Source organism: Myotis nattereri, assembly GCF_964212035.1.
Source record: "Myotis nattereri genome assembly, chromosome: 1".
NCBI lineage: Eukaryota > Metazoa > Chordata > Mammalia > Chiroptera > Vespertilionidae > Myotis > Myotis nattereri.
The window spans coordinates 204,293,681-204,315,259 of record NC_138075.1 but is presented as its reverse complement, the minus strand read 5'-3'; the positions used below and the strand labels follow the sequence as shown (position 1 = coordinate 204,315,259).

Genomic DNA, 21,579 nt, shown 5'->3' with positions numbered 1-21,579 from the left:
ATTTTAGTTCAAAATACCCAATGAGATAATCATTAAAATGTAATAGTTTAGATTTCTGGCTTCAGCTCCAACATGTAAAAAGCTTAGAAGCGGTCACTTTCATCCTTATAAGAAAAGCTGAACAAAACCAAAATCACTGACTTTTCTTGGTCCCTCAAAAAACTCGGGTTGCAGGGAAAACTGCCATCCTGAAACCTGGAGAGACATGCATTCCTGGGCACTGCTTACCTGACGCTGAGAAGAAAGGAAAATAAGTATTAACTTTGGAGCCAGGAGCAAGAGAGTGGTAGTTGAAGACAATCATATAGATTAGTCTTCATGGGAGGGAATTTATACAAAAGATATTGAGATTTGAAAGACTAAGCCTTGGGAAATACTAGTAATTAACAGCAGTAACTTACTCACGGTTGTACAAAGTATAGGCATGTCATTCATTTTATTTAATCCTTATAAGAGCTCAGTGACATGGAGCAGGTGGGTTTTACCTATGTTATGAAAGTGGGAATACATTTATTATAGGTTATTTTATTACAGAGTAGCAGAGATTAAATTCACAATTTAGGTTTTATATCTCCCAATTCAGAATTCTTAATGCCAAGAAGTCAAGAAGAAGGAGATCAGCCAGGCATGCCGGAGATCAGCAGCCACTAATTGCATCAAGCCTAGTGATACATGAGCATAGGAATGGGTCCCACGCCCATGAAAACTGAAAGGCTAGTTTCCCTACAAAAAAAAAAAAAATTATTTCTGAAAAGGATTTTATTTCTGTAAAGCAAAAATGTCATCATAAAGTTCATTGAATCTGCTGGAATCCTGGGTATTATAACAGTATCTTTGGTTGGTCATGACAGAAACAAGACCAACTCAAACAAACAAACAAAAACACAGAAAGAGAAATTTATTTATTGACTCATGTAAATAAACCATGACCATGACAAGGATGGAGATGAAAATGAAAGTGGAAATACTGTCAAGACCCTTTCTTTCGTTTCTGCTTCTTTCCTCCTTTTCCATTTTGGGGGGTGAGGCCGCCATGTCTGACCTCTTCTACACTTACCTTCTCCTAGGCTGGGAACCAGAGAGAAGATGCTTTCTCTTCCCCAGGGCTGGCTGAGGGTGTGACTGTGGCGTGCAGTTTAGAGGGCGGTTGTTTTCTGATGGACTTTACATACCGTGTCAGCAGATGCTACCAGGAAAACAGTGGATGATGATGAAATCCATCAGGCTTTCCTCCGGCATGACTCGCATCTGCACAAGCATTTCACCACATCCTGATGGAGAGCCGTGGAGAAGCACGATGCTCTCCATTGTGGTTTAGAGGTGGTGAGCCAGCTTCTGTCGCACCTCCCACCTCACAGATGCATATCTTAGAGCCCCACGTCACCGCCTCAGCCTCCAGTGTTTGTGGAGTGGTACCTCCTTTCATTTTAATTGTAACACAACTCTTTCCCCTTTTCATATGTTGTTTAAAATGATGCAATGAAGACAAGTGAGGGTCCTTAGGTGATTTGAGTGCATCATGTTGGTTGCTGGGCAACACTCAGCTGTAGCTTTTGGCCTGGCGAGGGGGTTTCAGTGCAAATCAGAGACAAGCATTCCACATGATCCCACTCAGAATTCTATACACCGACCGGAATGGCTGGGCAACAGCAAAACCTGCAGTTTCACGCTGGGTATTTTGGAAAAGGTACATTAGTCATTGTTGTTATGTCAAAAATGTGTAAATGAGGTAGAAAATATATCCAGTGTACATGTTTCCCTAAGTGACAAATTATGTTGATTTATACTCTTGACATTCTGTTGGTTTGCTTATTTTGGATTAAAAACATCACTATGGAGATTTTTCTTTTTTCTTGATTTTCTCCTAAACCACACCATATTGTGTTATTATATTATCATGGAGAAAGCACAAAAACTTTAGGTTCTCACAACCTTAAGTTTAAATTTTAGTTTATTTTTCATTCGGCAAACATCTGCTTAGTGCCTCTGATTTTGCTCTAGACATTTGTTAAGTGTGGTGGACACAAAATCAAATAACACAAACCCTTCGTTTGATCTAGGAAGTCCATAGGAGGAGAGGGTGGTGCAGAGTGAGTGTGAAGTGCAGAAGATGGGCAGCACACATCCCACTGCAGAGAGGGCTGGGAGAGACGCCCTAAGACAGTGGTCGGCAAACTGCGGCTCGTGAGCCACATGCGGCTCTTTGGCCCCTTGAGTGTGGCTCTTCCACAAAATACCATGTGCGGGCGTGCACGTACAGTGCGATTGAAACTTTGTGGCCCATCTGAAGAAGTCGGTGTTTTGTGGAAGAGCCACACTCAAGGGGCCAAAGAGCCGCATGTGGCTCGCAAGCCGCAGTTTGCCAACCACTGCCCTAAAAGGTGCTGCTTGACCTGAATAGTGTCAGTTGAGAAAGAACAGGGAAAAGTGTGTTCCAGGCACAAGGACTACATAAGAGAAAGGCAGAGACACTGGAAGATGTGGTGTGATTTGGAGAACATATTTTGGTGTTCTGGAGAAGTTGGCACATAGTTGGAACCTATAAATATTAGTTAAATAATCAGTACATGACAGGAGTGCTGTGGAAAACAGGCTAGGGAAGGAAGTAAGAACCACATCACAGAGGGTTTTGGGGGGTATTTTTGACATTTATCCTGAAAGCTGTGTGAAAAAATTATTTATTATTTTTATTATTTTATGTCAAGAAATGACATGATCAGATTCTTACATGCACTCTGGAGAAGGGATAGAAAAGGCCTACGTTAGAGGAATGGAGGCCAGTTTAGAAGCTGGTGAGAAATTGTGGGGACCTGAGTTAAAGCTGTAGGAGTGGGGACAGCGAGAAGGAGGCAGGCTTGAAGCATATAAGAAAAAAATTGGTAGGGCTACTTGATGTACAGAACATGGGGAGTGGAGAGGGAAGGCTCTGGAGGAATCTGTTCCCATATTTGAAGCAACTAGTTGAGTAGGTCTAGTGACAAATATGAGGTTAGCTTCGGGCATTCTGAATTCCAGGTCTGGAGGGTATATCCAAGAGGAGATGCTACATAGAGAGTTGGTCATCCAACCTGGATTGTTGGAGCAGAGTCTGAACTAAAGATGTAGTCTTGGAGCTCACCAATCTTTCATTAGCTATTGAAATTTCTGATGAGGTCCTCCAGAGCAATGGGGGCCTGCGGACCAAACTGAGAGTCCATGGGAACCAGCATGTTTCGGGGAAGAGTGACCATAGGTGAACATGAAAAAGGACTAGCCAGACATGTAAGAGAAAATATGAGAAGAAGGATGTTATATACAACAATAGAAACATATTTTTATATATTATGACCTTGAGCAAGTTTGCAATATCCTTATTTACGTTGACAGTGAGAGTAGAAAAATAGTAACTATTGCATTATATTTTGTCAGCATTATAGTGACAATAAATGCATTCATTTGACATAATGCCTATAACATAGAATTCATTAGTGAATATTTTTTCTATTTCCAATGTTGTTAACATTGCTAATAAAATCCTTCATGATAAAAATCTTCCACTTAATGGGACTTACTTTTTAGTTCAATAATTTAGTTAGATCTCTTGCCTAATGTCTGAATCTCCAAAATCTAATAATCAGCTCCAGTAAGGAGCTCTGTTATCAAAGCAAGCAGTGTCTGATGAAGAACATTTCCAGAATTAATTTTATTTTCTTCCTTTTGATAATACTGTGATCAATCTTGTTTAAAAAAGAACAGCGCTGGCATCTGTTTCTTATTCGAATATAAATCAATATCAAGTGTTAGACTTCCTTTACAGAATTACATCAATCATCTCGAACAACACAGCATATACTTGAAAACATAACTCCTAAGGTTTTGAGCATTATTTTTCACATCTGTTTCTGTTGGCTTCCTTTCTCACAATTTAATTGCTTTTATTAAAGCAACCTAATTTTGGGGAATTTCAGAGGAGATGGGAAAGGCAACATTTTCTTACTTTTGACATGATTATTTATTCTCTTTGAAGCTGAAAAATTAGCTAGATTCCTTTGTGGAGCTCACAGACAAATTGAACCTCTGAGTTTATGCAGTCATTTCAAGCGTTTTCATTTGTATTTTCCTTTTCATGTAATACAAAGTACCTTATTCATTTGGTTATACTTATTGTTTGATTTTCAAAACAATTTCTAAGGCTTGTTTGACAATGGGAGGCAAAGCATATTGAAAGGTAAGAGACAGAAATGAGTAGAAAAGAGATGGGACACAGTCAATTGATAAAGAGCAGGCAAATCTTTTTTAATGCACTTCTTTTTTATTATTTGTTCAGGACCAACTTAGAGAATAGGCCTATTTGCAAGTAATTGTGTCAAATGCCTTGGAAGAACAATGTGTTTTATACTTACTTTACTAGAATTTACCCTCATTTTTTTTTATTACAAAGCAAGTAGATAAACACAATGAGGAAGATCTAACCTGATAATCAGAGGTTTACATATTCTTCACATCTCATACATTTGTTCAAGTTGGGCTATCTCCAAGTTTCCTTTCTGTTTTAAGATTGTGTACCTTTCTTTTCTTTTTTTAAATAAATCTTTATTGTTCAGATTATTATAGTTGTTCCCCTTTTTCCCCCATAGCTCCCCTCCACCCAGTTCCCACCCTACCCTCTGCCCTTACCCCCGCCCCCCACTGTCCTCATCCATAGGTGTAGGCTTTTTGTTGCCAGATCAAAAGTCATACACCTAGAAAATGTAGCTATTTCCATCTGCGACGTGTCCCTGTGTTCGGAAAGGTCTCTCATGACTTGTTCACGCTCTACTCAGAAAGGCTTTTTAAAATAATGTATCCTCTTAGGTTTAAAATGAGAATTTCGCTACCAAAAGTGAGGAGAAAGCAACACTACAGCTGCTCTTGCCCCTCTCGCCCTTCCGGTGATAGTTGTGCTTGGGGCTGCGCGCTGGTTCGCGGGCTGTGGATGAAGCCATCTGGGTAGCTTGTGCGGTTCTGCCGGCTTCCCAGGGGGCTGCCACAGCCTCGCAGGGGCCATAGGAGCTTTGCAGGGGCTGTCTCAGCCTCACAGGGGCCATCGCAGCCTCGCAGGGGGCGCCGCATCCCACGTTGGGGGTGAAGGTGTGAGTCAGAAGCTCCTCTCACTGTCTCTCCTGCTGCTCCCTTGTGTATCGCCGATGCTGGAAGTTTCTGAGAGCAGTCTGCAGGTGCTGGACATCATACTTTAACTGGTCAACACGAAGTTTGGCATTCTGTCTTTTGTTGGGCGGTTCCTTGCTGGACAGAATCTCCAGGCGTTCTAGCTGGCTGAATATCTGGTATGCTTGCTTGGACTTCGTTTTCTACTAAGGGCACAAACTGCTTGTCTGCAGTCTCCCGGCGTCCCATGTGAGACTGGATCTGGTGGACCTGCTTCTGCGTTTGCTGGTACAGCGGTTCTGTGTCGCCGGCCGAGCCAGGTCCGGCTCCGGCTTCCTCCAAACCTGATTCTGCTTCTTGAGTGTGTACCTTATGGATGCGAGGAGTTGAAATCTGCAGTTTGTTGGGTTAGGCTGCACAAGCACAGGTGGTTCCCTTTGTGCCACTGGCACAGCTTGGGTGGGGATGTAAATTGAATAGGGCGGGGTCTCCTGGAATCACCAGGGCAGAGCAAACAGCAATGGCGTCTCCGCAACTCCTCGCCTCTCCTAGACTCCGCATCTCGCATCTCCATGTCCCCGAGTGCCGGCGAGCAGCTCCGTGAGAAAGCCACCCTCGCTCTCTGACCCGCTGCAAGGCCATCCTGCCTCTCCCCGTAGGGGTCTGGGACCTGAGAATCCCACCCCAAACAAGCTTAGTGGATTCGGGAGTTTGTGACCCCTTCCGATTGAAAAAATCTGTGCATCCAGTTGCAGCCCGCCTGGCGCACGACTCCGTACCTCTGTTCTTGGCGCCTCTGCACATCCTACTCAGTCTCAATGCTCTTCTTTCTTTCCTTCCAGTTGTAGAGCTTCCGCTGGGCCAGCTTTCCCATGGTTCTGAATGATAGCTGTTTATCTTATAGTTCGTAGTTTCAATGCTGTTGTGGGAGGCAGCGCGCACAGGTCTATACCTTACGCCGCCATCTTGGTTCTCCCAAGATTGTGTACCTTTCATTCCTATACCTAAGATCCAGTATCTAAACATCTATCTGGCTATCTATCTGGCTATCTGGCTATCTATCTATCTATCTATCTATCTATCTATCTGTCTATCTATCTCATCTATCTACCTATGGTAGGCTAAATAATCTAATGATCTATCTCCACCGCCAAATGTGTCCATGTTCTAATTTCCAGTGAATATGTTACCTTACAGCCAAAAGGACTATGCAGATATAATTAAGTTAGGGATATTGAGATGGAAAAATTATCCTGGATTATTTGATGGGCCCAATGTAATCACAAGGGTTCTTATAAGAAGGAGGCATGACAGTCAGAGTCAGAAAGGGGGTGTCATGGAAGCAGAGGTTGTTACAGTACACTTTGAAAGTGGAGGAAGGGACCACCATCCAAGGAGTGTAGGCAATTTCTAGAGCTGGAAAGGCAGGGTAATGGAGTCTCCTCTTGATCCGTTGAAGGCAGTGTGGTCCTGCTAAGATTTTATTTTCTGCCCAGTGAAACCCATTTGGAACTTCTGACCTCAAGAACTGCAGCACAACACAATGTTGTTTTAAGCCACTAAATGTAGTAATTCATTATAGGAGCTGTAGAAAACTAATATACTATCTATCTCAAATCCCTACATATTTATGAAAATTGGGGATTCATAAATTTGGTATATATCCCTCTAACTTCTTGTTCTGTATCAGATGAGATAGGGTATAGATGGACTCAAAGAGAGTCAGTACATGACCAAAAGGGTCATATAAAGAGGCCATTCTGTGACTTACTTGGATCAAATACTAGCTCCATCATTTGATAGGTGTCTGACTTTAGGCTGGTCACATACTTCTCTGGGCTTTACTTTTCTCATGTGAAAAGTTAAGACACTGATAGTGCCTACTTTCCTTACAGAATGGAAAGACTCAGTACTCATAAAATACTTTTTTTGGCCTGAATACAGTGTTTGGAATCTGGAGAAGAACCTATTTAGGTGAGGTCGGGACCATGGCAATCAGTACAGTCAGAGGGACATTAGCTTTAAACCTGTAAACCTGAGGAGGAGGCAGGAATGAGGGATTTGCCTGAGGCAACTTCTAAGTTTCCACCGGCTCTGCTGCTCTCAGTCTTCAGTCTATTCTGGGAATTCCCCAGAGACAGACGACGTCTCTTCATCAGACTGGCATTTATGAAAACATCAGGTTGAGAAGAGATGCAGCTATTTCAACCCCACGAAGAGAGAGATTGGCTCCATGAGGCTTATAAGGCATTTTCTTTGATGTAGAAATTCAAGGAAGGTTTTCATGTTTTGTTTCATTTTTATGTATGATATGTATGTATTTGGGAGAGCTGAAGAAAAAGAACACCATTCCCTTTTAGAAAGAGCACCAGGATCCCTAGCCAGGGAGCTCAGTTGGTTAGAGTGTTGTTCCGATATGCCAAGGTTGCAAGTTCAGTCTCCAGTCAGGATACATACAAGAATCAACTAATGAATGTATAAATAAGTGAAACAACAAATTGATCTCTCTCTTTCTCTCTCTTTCTTTTTCTCTAAAATCAATTTAAAAAAGAAAAAGAGCATCAGGATTTTTTGTAAAGTAAAATGGTCAAGGAAGGACTATCTAAGCACTTATTACTTTGATGCTATTGTTTAATAATTTTAGTTCCTCTTCTTTGGTTTTGCAACTTGAATCTCTCAAAAGATGAGAGGGAAAAATAATTTTTCAGTGTATCCATTTTCAGAATGTTCCTAATTCATTTGATACCTACCTTTTCACTGTTGTTGTATGCACATTACTTTGGGATTGGATGTTCCTAAATATGGTGATTTTGGTATTTGTTTTTTTATTAATATATTTTATTGATTTATTGATATTTTATAAATATCAATAAATTTATAAATATCAATATTTTATTGATATTTTTTTTTACAGAGAGGAAGGGAGAGGGATAGAGAGTTGGAAACATCGATGAGAGAGAAACATCGATCAGCTGCCTCCTGCACACCCCCCACTGGGGATGTGCCTGCAACCAAGGTACATGCCCTTGACCGGAATCGAACCCGGGACCCCTCAGTCCGCAGGCCAATGCTCTATCCGCTGAGCCAAACCGGTCAGGGCTGGTATTTGTTTTGATATCACTTTTATCTGCTAAAATGAGCATAATCTCAATTGCCAATAAATAATTCTTGTGACAATTTCTATAGAAATCAAAGTATTCATATTTGAAGAGAGTTACTTTTGTCTGGTAGGAAGGTGGTTTTTATTAGATCCTTGTTCCTCTTCTCCCAGCCGTGTGACTTAGGGTGATTGATGATAGCTAGTGTGTTTGTAAAGTTTTATAATTTACAGTGTATCTTCAGTTGCATTGTACCTGTGATCCTGCAACTCCCTTAGAGGCTAGATTATAGCTACTCCTATGTTAGAGAAGAGAAAACATAGTTCCAGGAAAGTTGACTTATTTTCCCAGCTTATGCAGGAACGTGCCAGAGCAATGGCTCAAGATACAACATGTTGCTTATCCAAAAAAGTTTTGAGTCAGGTAATTAAACTGTGACTCTCAGTTTCTTCGCATATGAGCAGACACATTAGACCAGATGTGATATCGCAAATTCAGCTAAAAAGGAGTAATATAGGCAATGTTAATGTAAGAAATTGTCCAGACATAAGGGACGGGTATTAAATGTGGCATCAAGAGACAGGTGCCACTAACTGGGGTGCCTGCCACCAAGTTTCAGTTACTGTTTTTGTGCAGGAATGCAATAATACTAGTGTTGTCATATTTTCTGCTTTTTCAGGAAAAGACAAAGTCTAGCTCTGGAGGAAACCTCCCTGTGTTTGATGAATGCTAAATGGCAAAACTGTGACCCCTTTACCAGGTCTCCATGGTGGGAGATGGTGGGCATCCTCATTCTCAGTAACTCTGATGTATTGTTAAATCAGCATTTTCTTTTGCTTGGAGGATTTATTAGGTTCATTGACTTTTCAGTTAATGTCTAGACCAATTTAGTAATAGATTTGGACACAAAAGATAATTCCTAAGGAAATAACTGAAATTCATCTATTTATATGATTTTTGAGCATTATGAAAACTGAAAACATTTGCATATTTGCATGCATTGCTCAGGCATTTCTTGGTGCCACCAAAGAAACAAACTTTTCTGAACTTAGAAAAGGAGGGATTTTATGATGTCTGGTGTGTGCACACCACTCTACCGCTTTCACTCAGAATTGATGGCACATGCAAACGAATGTGAAATGGTGATTCAACTCATTAAAGAGATTTTTTTTGATCACTGTGTAATTATGAAGTTAACCTTTGTCATTCAAATTTATGTCCTGTGAATTTGGATTTGTTGGTTATAATGATAGTGGTGATAGTGCTGGGGCTGGTGTGTGTCAGTAATATTTTATTATAATGACTAGAGGCCTGGTGCACAAAAATTTGTGCACTCGGCGGGGAGGGGGGTCCCTCAGCCCGGCCTGTGCCCTCTTGCAGTCTGGGACCCCTCAGGAGATAACGACCTGCTGGCTTAGGCCTGCTCCTGGGTGGCAGAGGGCAGGCCCAATCCCTAGGTGCAGCCCCTGGTTGGGCTCAGAGCAGGGCCGATTGGGGAGTTGGGGTGCTGCCCCCTGTCATGCACAGAGCAGGGCAGATTGGGAGGTTGTGATGACACCCTCAGTCACGCTCAGGGTAGGGCCGATTGGGGGGTTGGGGCACCGTCCCCTGTCACACTCAAGGCAGGGTCGATGGGGAGGTTGAGGCGCCACCCCCTCTCACGCACAGAATAGGGCCAATCAGGGGGTTGGGGCACCGCCCTCTATCACCCACAGAGCAGGGCCAATCAGGGGGTTGGGGCGCTGCCACTCTCACACTCAGGGCAGGGCCGATGGGGAGGTTATGGCTCTACCCCATCACACACAGAGCAGGGCCCATGGGGGCGGGGGAGTTGGGGAGCTCTCCCCTATCAGGCACAGAGCAGGGCTGCTCAGGGGGTTGGGGCCCTGCCCCCTGTCACACACAGAGCCGCAGGGCGATCAGGGGGTTTGGGCGCTGCCCCCTGTCACGCTGATCCCGGTGCTGGGAGGCATATTACCCTTTTACTATATAGGGTAGAGGCCTGGTGCATGGGTGGGACCAGCTGGTTTGCCCTGAAGGGTTTTCTGGATCAGGGTGGGGGTCCCCACTGGGGTGCCTGGCCAGTCTGGGTGAGGGGCTGAGGGCTGTTTTCAGGCTGGGAGTGACTGAAGTTCCCAACCGCTCCTTTTTTTCTTTTTTTTTTTTTTATTCTGGGCCAGCTTTACCTTGAGGCTTGGCTCCAGCTCTTAGGCCTGCCTCCGCGGCTGAAAGTAGGTTTCTGGCCTTTGCTTACAATGTTGCGAATCTGCTGGCTGAAGTCCGGCGGTATTTGTTACAATGTTTTTTAAACTGCCCGCTCAGAGGCCTCAGGCAGGGAATGTTGGTTTCCTCCATCACTGAGGCAAGCAAGCCTCATGTTAGTTTCAAGCTGCCTGGCTGCCGGCCACCATCTTGGCTGACAATTAATTTGCATATCTCGCTGATTAGCCAATGAAAAGTGTAGTGGTCATATGCCAATTACCATGTTTCTCTTTTATTAGTGTAGATGATATTAATAATAAAGAGATATCATTTTACTGAGTGCTTATTATGCATCAGGCTTTATGCCGAAGGTCTTTCTGTTCATGAAATCATTTAATCCCTACAAATCCCCATGAAGTAAGCATTAATGTCCCTATATTTCAGCTAAGAAAACTGAGATATAAAGAGATTAAGTAAATGGTCCAAGATTATCCAGTTACTAAGAGGCAGATTCAAACCAATGTGAGGAAAGAGGCCAGAAGATATATATTGAGCATGTACTAGGTACCAGGTTATTTCCTGGGTTCTTAGTTCTAGAGAACAAAACGAAGTTCCTGCTATATTGGGGCTATATTTTATTTGTGGAGATTGACAGTAAACCATTAAACATATACAATATAATGCCCAGCAATGCTAGGTACAAAGGGACAGAACTGGGTCAGAAGATACAAGGCCTATTTCCCATGGGATGCTGAGGGCAGGTCTGTCTGAGGGGTGACCTCTAGGCAGAGATATTAAAATGAAGTTGAGAGATAAATAGTGTGCATTTCTAGGACTGTCCTGTGACAGTCCCTTCATACAACCCAGATTTCATTTCTAGAATGGTATGACCCATTGCTTGTTTGTGTTTAAGAGGGATATGTGGTATATCTTACAATAAGAGCAAGGATTTAGGAGGCAGACCCAAGTCAAAATTCTAGTTCTGTTCTTTTTTATTCTGAGCTATTTGGGCACCTTAAATTTTATTCAACTTTAGGGTCTCCATCTGTAAAATCTATATATATATAAAAGCCTAAGCGACCGAACAACTGGTCAACCGGTTGCTATGATGCACACTGACCACCAGGTGGCAGACGCTCAATGCAGTAGCTGTCCTCTTGTGGTCAGTGCACTCCCTCAGCGGGAGCACCACTCAGCTGACTGATGGGCGCCAGACGCTGGGCTCACGGCTGGTGAGCACAGCTGTGGGGGAACAAGCCTCTCCCGCCTCAGCAACAGTGGCAGGTGCAGCAGTTCCAGGATGAGCAGGAGCGGCCTGGCACCTGGCCCCACTACTACATCCCTTGGGGGATGTGGGACTGCTGGTTTCGGCCTGATCCCTGCAGGCCAGCCTGCAGAGATTGGGCCAAAACCTGCTTTTCAACATCCCCCGAGGGATCCCAGATTGTGAGGGAGCAGGCCAGGCTGAGGGACCCCACCAGTGCACTAATTCATGTACCAGGCCTCTAGTTTATATAATAATCCTTCTCTCTTACGATCAGTGAAAATTGCACATCTAAAGTTCTAGGGACTTCCAATTGTATTTTTGAAGTCCCTAGAACTGCATATATATGCAGGAGTCATACAATAAATAATAGCTATTATACTTATTTTTATATTCTGTGCCTTACAGAGGGACAGAGAGAAGTTCCCTGGGTTTTCTGTGGTCAAAGTGTGGCAAGGGGATATGGCATAGATCGCTTTTCACTTTCAGGGCTGAATAGGGAATAATTGATGGAATGGAAACAGATCCAGGAAATAGGCTGAGGTACCTGGTGTGGATCAAGTGGGTTTTGAAATCACATTAGTTAAGAGCAAGAATGAGATTTCAAGAGGTGATTTGAGAGCAAGGTGAGCAGGGGGTTACTTATTTTAATTCAGTATTAGAAGCATCCCATAATACACATATAGCTAGCTACAGGGGCTCACAGAGTTGCATGGAGGAGAGAGGGAGAGAGAGAGAGAGAGAGAGGAGAGAGAGAGAGAGAGAGAGAGAGAGAGAGAGAGAGAGAGAGAGAGATTTGTAAAATTCCCTTCCCTTTGTAGGCATGTGGCTGTTATTGAAAATGACAGTTTCTGCAGCCAGGTTGGCCCATTTCCTGATAATCAAGAAATCTGGATCTAGTCCCCATTTGTCTCTGGTATGCTGACCCTGAGCTGGTCACTTCGCCTCTTTGCCTTTGGCTGGAGGAGACAAGGCCCCTGCACTTGGCCCATCTCAAGGGAGTTTGTTTAGACAGAAAAAAGTAGCTTAAAATGTCCCCTCTGTGATGTTACTTACTGTTAGATGTGGGAGCATACGTTAGTAAACAGGCAAACCTCCTCAAATTGCGGGCAATATGTCCCAGGCAATGAGTTAGATCTACAGCTGCCTCTGGTTTGGCAACAACTTTATATCCAGGGGACGGGGCAGCGTAACAACAGTGGCTCCCTGGGTCGATGTGGCTCAGTGGGAAGCACGCAGACTTTGGAAGAATGCGCATCTGGGGCCAGGCTTCTAACTTGGATGAATTTTAACTCTGTCACCTTGTCTAGGACACTGATCTCCTCTGAGCTTAGGTTTCTAGGTCTATAAATAATGACAGTGACACCACGGAAGCTATTGTGAGGATTAAATGAATGTAGAGCATGATGTCTGCCACTGACATTTTTAAAATGTTACTTTGCGGGTGGGGGGGGAGGGCCTATGTTTTTTTAAAATCTTTACTGTTGAGAGTATTACAGATGTCTCCCCCTTCCCCCCAACTCCTCCACTTGGTTCCCGCCCTGCCCCAGGCCTTCACCACTCTATTGCCTGTGTCCACAGGTAATGCATCTATACATGTAAGATCTTTGGTTTATCTCTTCCCACCCCCCACCCCCCCACCCAGCCCCTTGCCTCTCAGATTCATCCATCTGTTCATGGCAATAAATACATATCTATCAACAACTGAATCTAAAAATCAAAACAAATGAACAAGGCATCTAATGAACAAAACAAACTGACGAGTAAAATAGAACCAGAGGCATGGAAACATGGAACAGACTGACAAAAAAAATGTTGATTTTAATTTTTGTTTAAGACCTGAATTCCTGAAGTTGTCTGGAGGCCATAACTTTTCAGTGATTGGGGGCAGACTGGGATAAGACCAGGAGGCCTTGTCGAACAGGGCCAGGCTGGGCAGGCAAGGGTCAAGTTGAAATGACGCATTGGATGGGCTGCAGCTGAGGAGCTGGGTCTGCTCCAAGTTCACCCTCTGACAGGAGGGCGGGGGTCTAATCGTTGTCCTGGGTTCCAGGAGCAGCTCCAGTGGGTGTGGGGCTCCAGAATGGTCCCAAGATGACCCGGTGACTAAAGTGCCTACTGTCCCGCAATGACTAGTGCCGAACGAAGAGCAGTCTGAGGACGTGCGCTGGCCAGTTAGTGACCTCTGGGTCTCATTCACAGCAGTGTGCCCAACCCTTGCCCACACCCTTGTCTAAGTTTGCTGTGGATTGTTGTGAGGCTTCGGGGCACTGCTAAGATTCGTATTTCTAAAATAAATTTTGTATTTAAAATTTTTAAATTATAGTTTGTATTCAATATTATTTTGCACGCGTTTCACTTGTGCAGCAATAGTGGATAGCCAGTCACACACCTTACAAAGTGATGCCCGTGATATTCCCAGGGCCTCGCGGGCACCAAGATTCATCTTTTTAATCAATGGAAAGGAGGAAATGGCCTGCTTTTATTAGCATCTAGGTCGGCTCTCGGAACAAGCAGGCTACAAATCCTGCTGTCTCAGACGCTTCCTTCTTCGTTACTCTATTCCCATGGTAACCCTCAGCAAGGGAGAAGAGGGACAGCTAACCACGGAGACGCTATTTTTAGAATCAGGCAGATGCTTGATGAGTCTGTTGAAGGAAAGAAAATGAAACAAATGTAGGAGAGGATTTTTTATTTTTGGACCAAAGACAATATCATTGAAAATTCATATTATAAAACTGGAAAAGACCTTGAGAAATCATTCAGCCTACCTTTACCTTTAAGAAGATCTACTTCCAAAAGTTGTGCCATAAGATGATGTCAGAACATTTTACTCAATAGCCCATTCTAATGGGTACCCATATCTCTTACCGTGAATTTACCCTGGATTCAATCTCAGCTCCAAGACCAAGGGAATTAGGAATGAGACTATGCATTGTATAGGCTCAAGCGGTGGACTATACAGCCCTGAAGGCATAACTCATTGAGCCTCTGCTACCAGCGACGCTCCCGAGGTCTGTGCAGTGCATGGCCGGTGCAAGTCTCCGCACTGGCCTCGCCTCACTTCCCTTTTAAAAATGTAAGTGCCTCCCAGCCTCCTTAAAAGCCTCAGGGACTTCTCATTGCTCTTAGATTACAGGCCCTGCGTCTTTACGGTGGCTATAAAGTACAACATGATATTGATCTTGTGCACCTGTCCAGAATCATTGAGTACTGTTTCAACTCTCTCTGTTTCAGCAAAAGACCTTATTTCAGAGTCTCAACATGCCATCTGCCTCCCATTCAAGATCTTTGCACTCACATATAATACCTTCCCCCATGCTCTCTACCTAGGTAATTTCTCTGTCAAATCCTTCTTATATTTCCAATCAGTATTCAAATATCAGGAGACACTTTCTCAACCTGTAAGATAAGGCACTCCTGCAATAGCGTCTCCTAACATTTTGTGCATTTCCTTACCAACATTTAACAGTTGTAATTTTTTATGTAACTTTTTGGCTTCCTTTTTATTGCTTTAGTTCTATGTTGTTAGGGAATTATATTCTTTGGTCACCATTATGTATCTAGCACCCAGCACCATGTTTGACAAATGAATTGCTCTAATAACTGAAAGAATGACTAGCAGTTATTTTAAAGGGATATAATCCCTGATTCCCTGCCAAATCAAAGTGCCTAGGTGATTGCACTGGAGCTCCTCAAAATGTCATGTGGATCTAAATTTCCAGAAAACTTGTTAAAATGCAGATTCAGATCCAGTAGATCTGGGAGCGGACTATGATTCTGTATTTCCACTGGTAACTAGCTCTAGAATATGGTTCTCCATTAGAATCAACACAGGAGCTTTAAAAAAAATCTCGGCTCTGCAGTCCCAACCCTGGAGATTCTGATTTGATTGGCGTGTGCTTGGCGTGGGCTTTGGGGATTTGTAAAAGCTCCCAGTTTATTCCAATATCTAATATCACTCTAGGCGATCCACTCATTCTAGACAGAGCTCATCCTCAACAGCAGGTAAAGGGATATTTTTGTTATCCTTTGCATTAAACAGCATCCAACCTAACCACTGGATAGGGATGTATCTCATTACTAGTTTTCAAATGCACGACTCACAGAGACACACAGAGGAGTGGTACCTATTGTTTAATGTGTGAGTAGAGAGCATCCTATGTGAGTTGGTTAATGTGGCAGCAGAGAGATCCAATCTCAAACTTCCCCACTTCTACACATGGGGCAAATGCATTTCTGATCAAATATTTTTAAAAAATACATGTAGCTGTTGGAAAAAAGTGGAACATTTTGGGAAGACCACATGCAGTTAAATGCAGTCTTTGCACCCAGAAGAACAGTGCATGATTACTCAGATAATAACAGGAAAAAGAGAACGTTGCTCTCCTAAAAGCTGTAGCATTTGCAGTGAGTTCCCTCATTCCAGGCTTCCCCCTAATGGTGAACGTGAACAGGAGCAATAGGTTCACGGGCATTTGGTTGCTCTCTTTGAAGATCAGTCCTTGATCATCTAAAGCAGCGGTTCTCAAACTGGGTCGCGATCCCTTTGGGGGTCAAATGACCCTTTCACAGGGGTCGCCTAAGACCATCGGAAAACACATATATAATTACATATTGTTTTTGTGATTAATCACTGTGCTTTAATTATGTTCAATTTGTAACAATGAAATTGGGGGTCACCACAACATGAGGAACTGTATTAAAGGGTTGCAGCATTAGGAAGGTTGAGAACCACTGGTCTAAAGCATAGTAGTCATCTCCTTGTCTTCTCATGTATTGCCCTGATTTTTCCACTGACTTATTTTTTGTGTGGTTTTAATCTTAAAGATTTCACAATGTATAATAACATTTTTGCACTTAGCACAGTACTATATTTCAAGCCCCATACTAATTGTTTTCCTATTCTTGCTTACTTTATCTTCTCAGCAAATCTGTTAGGTAGCTGTTGCTATTATAACATTGTACAGATTAAAAAAAACAACAGCTAAGACTTATTAGTTCATTAGCTTCTAAAAGACACACAGATGGTCAGTGGCAGAGTCCAGGTATAGCAGATGCTGTTTCTACCCCAGTGTTAAGATATTAGCAGTTTTTAGGCCAAATTCAGCCTTCAGATATATGGGTCTACATGGGCTCAAGTTTTAATGAGGTGCTAAAATTTAGAAAGAACATTTACTATAAAAATCCATGTTTCAAGCATATATTTAAAATAACCATGTCTGACAACAGTGAATAACATGCCTGCAAGCCTGAAGCTTGCCTGAAGCTGAGTAACATTTTTCTCTTTCATATGACACTTCCCTTGCCTCTCACTAGGATCTCTTTTAGTCCTGAACTGTCTGAGAATTTATGACACTGGTTTGTCCACTCCAATTCTCTGGGGTTTCAACTTAGCCTCTAACCTCTTATTGAGGGAAGAAATGGTTCTTTCATCTTTAATCAACTTGATCATCAGGAAAGAAAGATGTCCTCTCTTATGGTAAGGTGGAGAACATTACGTTGCCGCCTTCATAACTTTGGGCCTTTTTAGAACTATCTGTACATATGCATCCAGCAGAGTGTTCTGATTTCTTTGAAGACAAAGTGGTGGAGCTTAGTATCCGACCTTCTGATTCTGGTGCTTAGCTGGCTGGAGCAGTTTCCATTCAAAGTTTGGACTTCACCTGGGTTTACAAATTGTGTGGTTGTGTTTCAACAAATGGAGCCCTGTGAAGACTCCCATGTCCCTTGTCTCATGGTGTAGTCGTATTCTGTTCAGTCTCCTGCAAGCAGCCCTTGATAAGGAGGAAAAGGATCTTTCCTGATGATGTCAGGACCGACCTGGTGTAGTCTGAGCAATGCTGGGCAGGGTTTCCCAGGAATACAGTCCCTGGCTTCTGATGTAGCAGATCTATTGAAAAAACAGTTCTCACAGGAGACTTCTTCTTTGTTGTGAGAGTTGCTTGCCTCCGTTGCAGTGTACCTGTTGTTGTGGGGTTTTTAAAAAAATATGATTTCAGAGAGAGGACGTGAGAGAAACATTGATTGGCTGCCCCCTGAATACCCCCCACTGGAGATTAAGCCCGCAACTCAGCCATGTGCCCTAAGAATCGAACCAGTGACCTCCTAGTACATGGGACAAAGCTCAACCAACTGAGCCACCCTGGCGAGGCGCAGTGTACCTGTGTCTTAGTTTCCTTGTCATGCCTGGCTTTGACCCACTCCCCACTTGGCTGTCGATTTCTATGCTCTCCCCCTGAGTTACTCAGTCTTTCATTCCTTGTGGCAAAGCCTTCCCACTGCACACTGGAGATCTGTTGCTCAACAGAGCGCATGCCCAAGTGTTGTGCTGTTTAAACCTCAGAAAACTCCTATGACATAGGTCTTGTTATTCCTAGGAAATTGTGGTGCAAAAGACTATGAAATTTGGTAAATTGATTAGTAAAAGAATTTTCAAATGGTTAAATGCTAACCTATTTTGTTCCATATTTTACTTTGGGTTTAAGAGGCAGATATCATAATTTAACAATGTCTACAAAACATGAGAAAAATAATTCAACCAGTCCTTATTTCACCACATGGTATGCCAAGTGAGACATCATCAGTTTTAAGATATGCCATCATTCGACATGCCACGGAGAACAGCAAAAATACTGTCCATTAGGTTATGTCATTTAAATTTTGATGATTGCTATCTCTATCTCAATTACAGATGTTTTAACTTAAAAAGTCATGTCTGAGGATACAGCATTTATTCAACTTGTATTGCATGCCCTTCTTATATAAGACACTTGCTAAAACTTAATTGTCTTAAAATAAGACGTAAGAAAGTAAATGCAAACATATTTATTTACACTACAATGTTTTCCCTTTAGCAACCATCAACGGAGCTAGAATTTGACCGTGTGGTGATTTATACCACTTGCCTTCGGGTGGTTCGGACAACCTTTGAAAGATGTGAACTGGTTAGAAAGATCTTCCAAAACCATCGAGTAAAATTTGAAGAGAAAAACATCGCTCTGAATGGTGACTATGGAAAAGAGCTAGATGAACGCTGCCGACGGGTTTCCGAAGCCCCCTCCCTCCCTGTCGTGTTCATCGATGGCCATTATCTTGGGGTAAGGAAAATCTTATTTTTATCAAACCCAACGAATATTGATAGAGATCTGCAAGCCAATAGCAAGGTCACTTGCAACATAATCACCAGGACACTGCTTTTTTTCTTTTTTTAAAAAAAAAAATATTTTATTGATTTTTTTACAGAGAGGAAGGGAGAGGGATAGAGAGTTAGAAACATTGATGAGAGAGAAACATTGATCAGCTGCCTCCTGCACACTCCCTACTAGGGATGTGCCTGCAACCAAGGTATATGGCCTTGACTGGAATCGAACCTGGGACTCTTCAGTCTGCGGGCCAATGCTCTATCCACTGAGCCAAACCGGTTAGGGCAACACTTGATATTTTTCAAGTTCAAACCAAAGGTAATCAAAACACGTATTTCTGTCTCAAACAATGTATGTATTCAACAGTGTTCATCCCTACAGAAGCACGGTGAGATAAAATCAGCATGAAATGGCCTTTTTTAATAGGACACATTTTTTAAATGTTTAGTAGACTTGAATTTTGCGTTATGAAGCTCGACATGAGGTATTAAAAGCTAATTTTTTGTAGAGGCAAGAAAAATGGATTATTTGTAAGATATACATATATATATATATATATATATATATATATATATATATATATATACACATATACATACTAGAGGCCCGGTGCACAAAAATTTGTGCACTCGGCGGGGAGGGAGGGTCCCTCAGCCCGGCCTGTGCCCTCTCACAGTCTGGGACCCCTCAGGAGATAACGACTTGCTGGCTTAGGCCTGCTCCCGGGTGGCAGAGGGCAGGCCCAATCCCTAGGTGCAGCCCCTGGTCGGGCTCAGAGCAGGGCCAATTGGGGAGTTGGGGTGCTGCCCCCTGTCATGCACAGAGCAGGGCAGATTGGGAGGTTGTGATGCCACCCTCAGTCATGCTCAGGGTAGGGCCGATTGGGGGGTTGGGGCACCGCCCCCTGTCACGCACAGAGCAGGGCCCATCAGGGGGGTTGGGGCGCCTTCCCCTGTCACGAACAGAGCAGGGCCGATAGGGAGGTTGTGGCCCCGTGCCCTGTCACACACTGAGCAGGGCCCGTGGGTGTGGGGGTGGGGAGTTCCCCCTATCAGGCACAGAGCAGGGCTGATCAGGGGGTTGGGGCGCTTTCCCCTGTCACGAACAGAGCAGGGCCGATAGGGAGGTTGTGGCCCCGCCCCCTGTCACATACAGAGCCTCTGGGCGATCAGGGGGTTTGGGCACTGCCCCCTGTCACACTGATCCCGGTGCTGGGAGGCATATTATCCTTTTACTATAGAGGATAGAGGCCTGGTGCATGGGTGGGTGCTGGCTGGTTTGCCCTGAAGGGTGTCCTGGATCAGGGTGAGGGTCCCCACTGGGGTGCCTGGCCAGCCTGGGTGAGGGGATGATGGCTGTTTGCAACTGGTCACACCCCCTTCAGGGTATGGGTTCCCACTGGGGTGCCTGGCCAGTCTGGGTGATGGGCTGAGGTCTGTTTTCAGGCTGGCGGGTGACTAAAGCTCCCAACTGCTCCTTTTTTTCTTTTCTTTTTCTTTTTTTTTAATTCTGGGCCAGCTTTAGCTTTGAGGCTTGGCTCCAGCTCTTAGGCCTCCGCTGCTGAAAGCAGGTTTCTGGCCTTTGTTTACCTTCTGTATTTGAAACAATGTTGCGATCCTGCTGGCTGAAGCCCAGCGACTAAAGCAGGTTTCTGGGGTTTTGTTAAGCTTCTATATTTGTAACATAGTTCATTAGAGTTGCAGCTCAGAGGCTGGCAGCGGCAGGCGGGGAATGTTGGAGTCCTGCATCACTGAAGCAAGCAAGCTTCATGTTAGTTTCAAGCTGCCTGGCTTCCGGCCGCCATCTTGGCTGGCAGTTAATTTGCATATCGCCCTGATTAGCCAATGGGAAGGGTAGCGGATGTACACTAATTACCATGTTTCTCTTTTATTAGATAGGATATATGAATTCTCTATACCCCATTCATTACTCAGCATTCAGTTTCCTACCTAACGAACCTAAGATGACAGCCCTGAAATGAAATCAATAAAAATGGGGCCTGGAGCCAGAATTTTATCTGCTTGTTTTAAATTATTCTTGATTTTGGTCACAAGTTCAGGTTTACAACAAGCAGAGAGAACTCCCTGAGCAACAAGAAAGCATGCCGCTTCATTTAATAACTCCCATTGATCTATGGGCACGCTTAATCTGTGAGAAGGCCAGGAGAGGGCTCTAGAGAGCAAACTTTGGAAAGACTGGGAGCAAAGAGAGGGGGAGGAGGGCTGACTACAGGATCTCTCAGAGAACAAAGAGGGACTGTCGAAGGACAAATACTTGGATTTAGGTTTTGTTTTGCATCTGGTCTTAATCTTCAACTTTCAGGGAAGTTTAGAAAAAACAACAAAACACAACAACACAGAGCAGAAAATACTTATGTTTTGTTCCAGGGAATCTCATATTCTTGTCATATTCTAATAGGGAACCTGTGTTCTGGTCTCCTGTCTGGAGACATAGTTATTCGAGGCAGCCTGTCATCTTATGGGAAGATAAACGCAGGGAGCCATGACTCAATAGCTATGACATTATGCCACCTGACTTTCAGAGCTGGGGACGGACTGCATTCCCAAGCGGAGGAATTTTGATTTGAAATATTGAGCCTCATGTTTGCTATTTCAGTATAGACCCTTAGGTCTCAAAAGCCATAACAATGGTGGTGATAATCATGATATATCACAACGATAATACTAAGAATAATCCTAAACTGCGCTGTCAGCTTTACACATGCCTTCTGGTCCAGTCCTCC

General features: G+C 43.5%; 1 protein-coding gene across 1 annotated transcript in view; it reads left to right on the top strand.

Annotated features, from left to right (window-relative positions):
* Positions 1–21,579, top strand: part of GRXCR1 (glutaredoxin and cysteine rich domain containing 1) — a gene marked incomplete at both ends in the record, with an annotated part of 99,194 nt that overhangs the window by 20,303 nt on the left and 57,312 nt on the right. Inside the window, one exon of the mRNA XM_081081287.1 lies at positions 18,549–18,791. Within this exon, the coding sequence (XP_080937413.1) occupies positions 18,549–18,791 (243 nt within the window). The remainder of the gene's footprint in view (positions 1–18,548; positions 18,792–21,579) is intronic.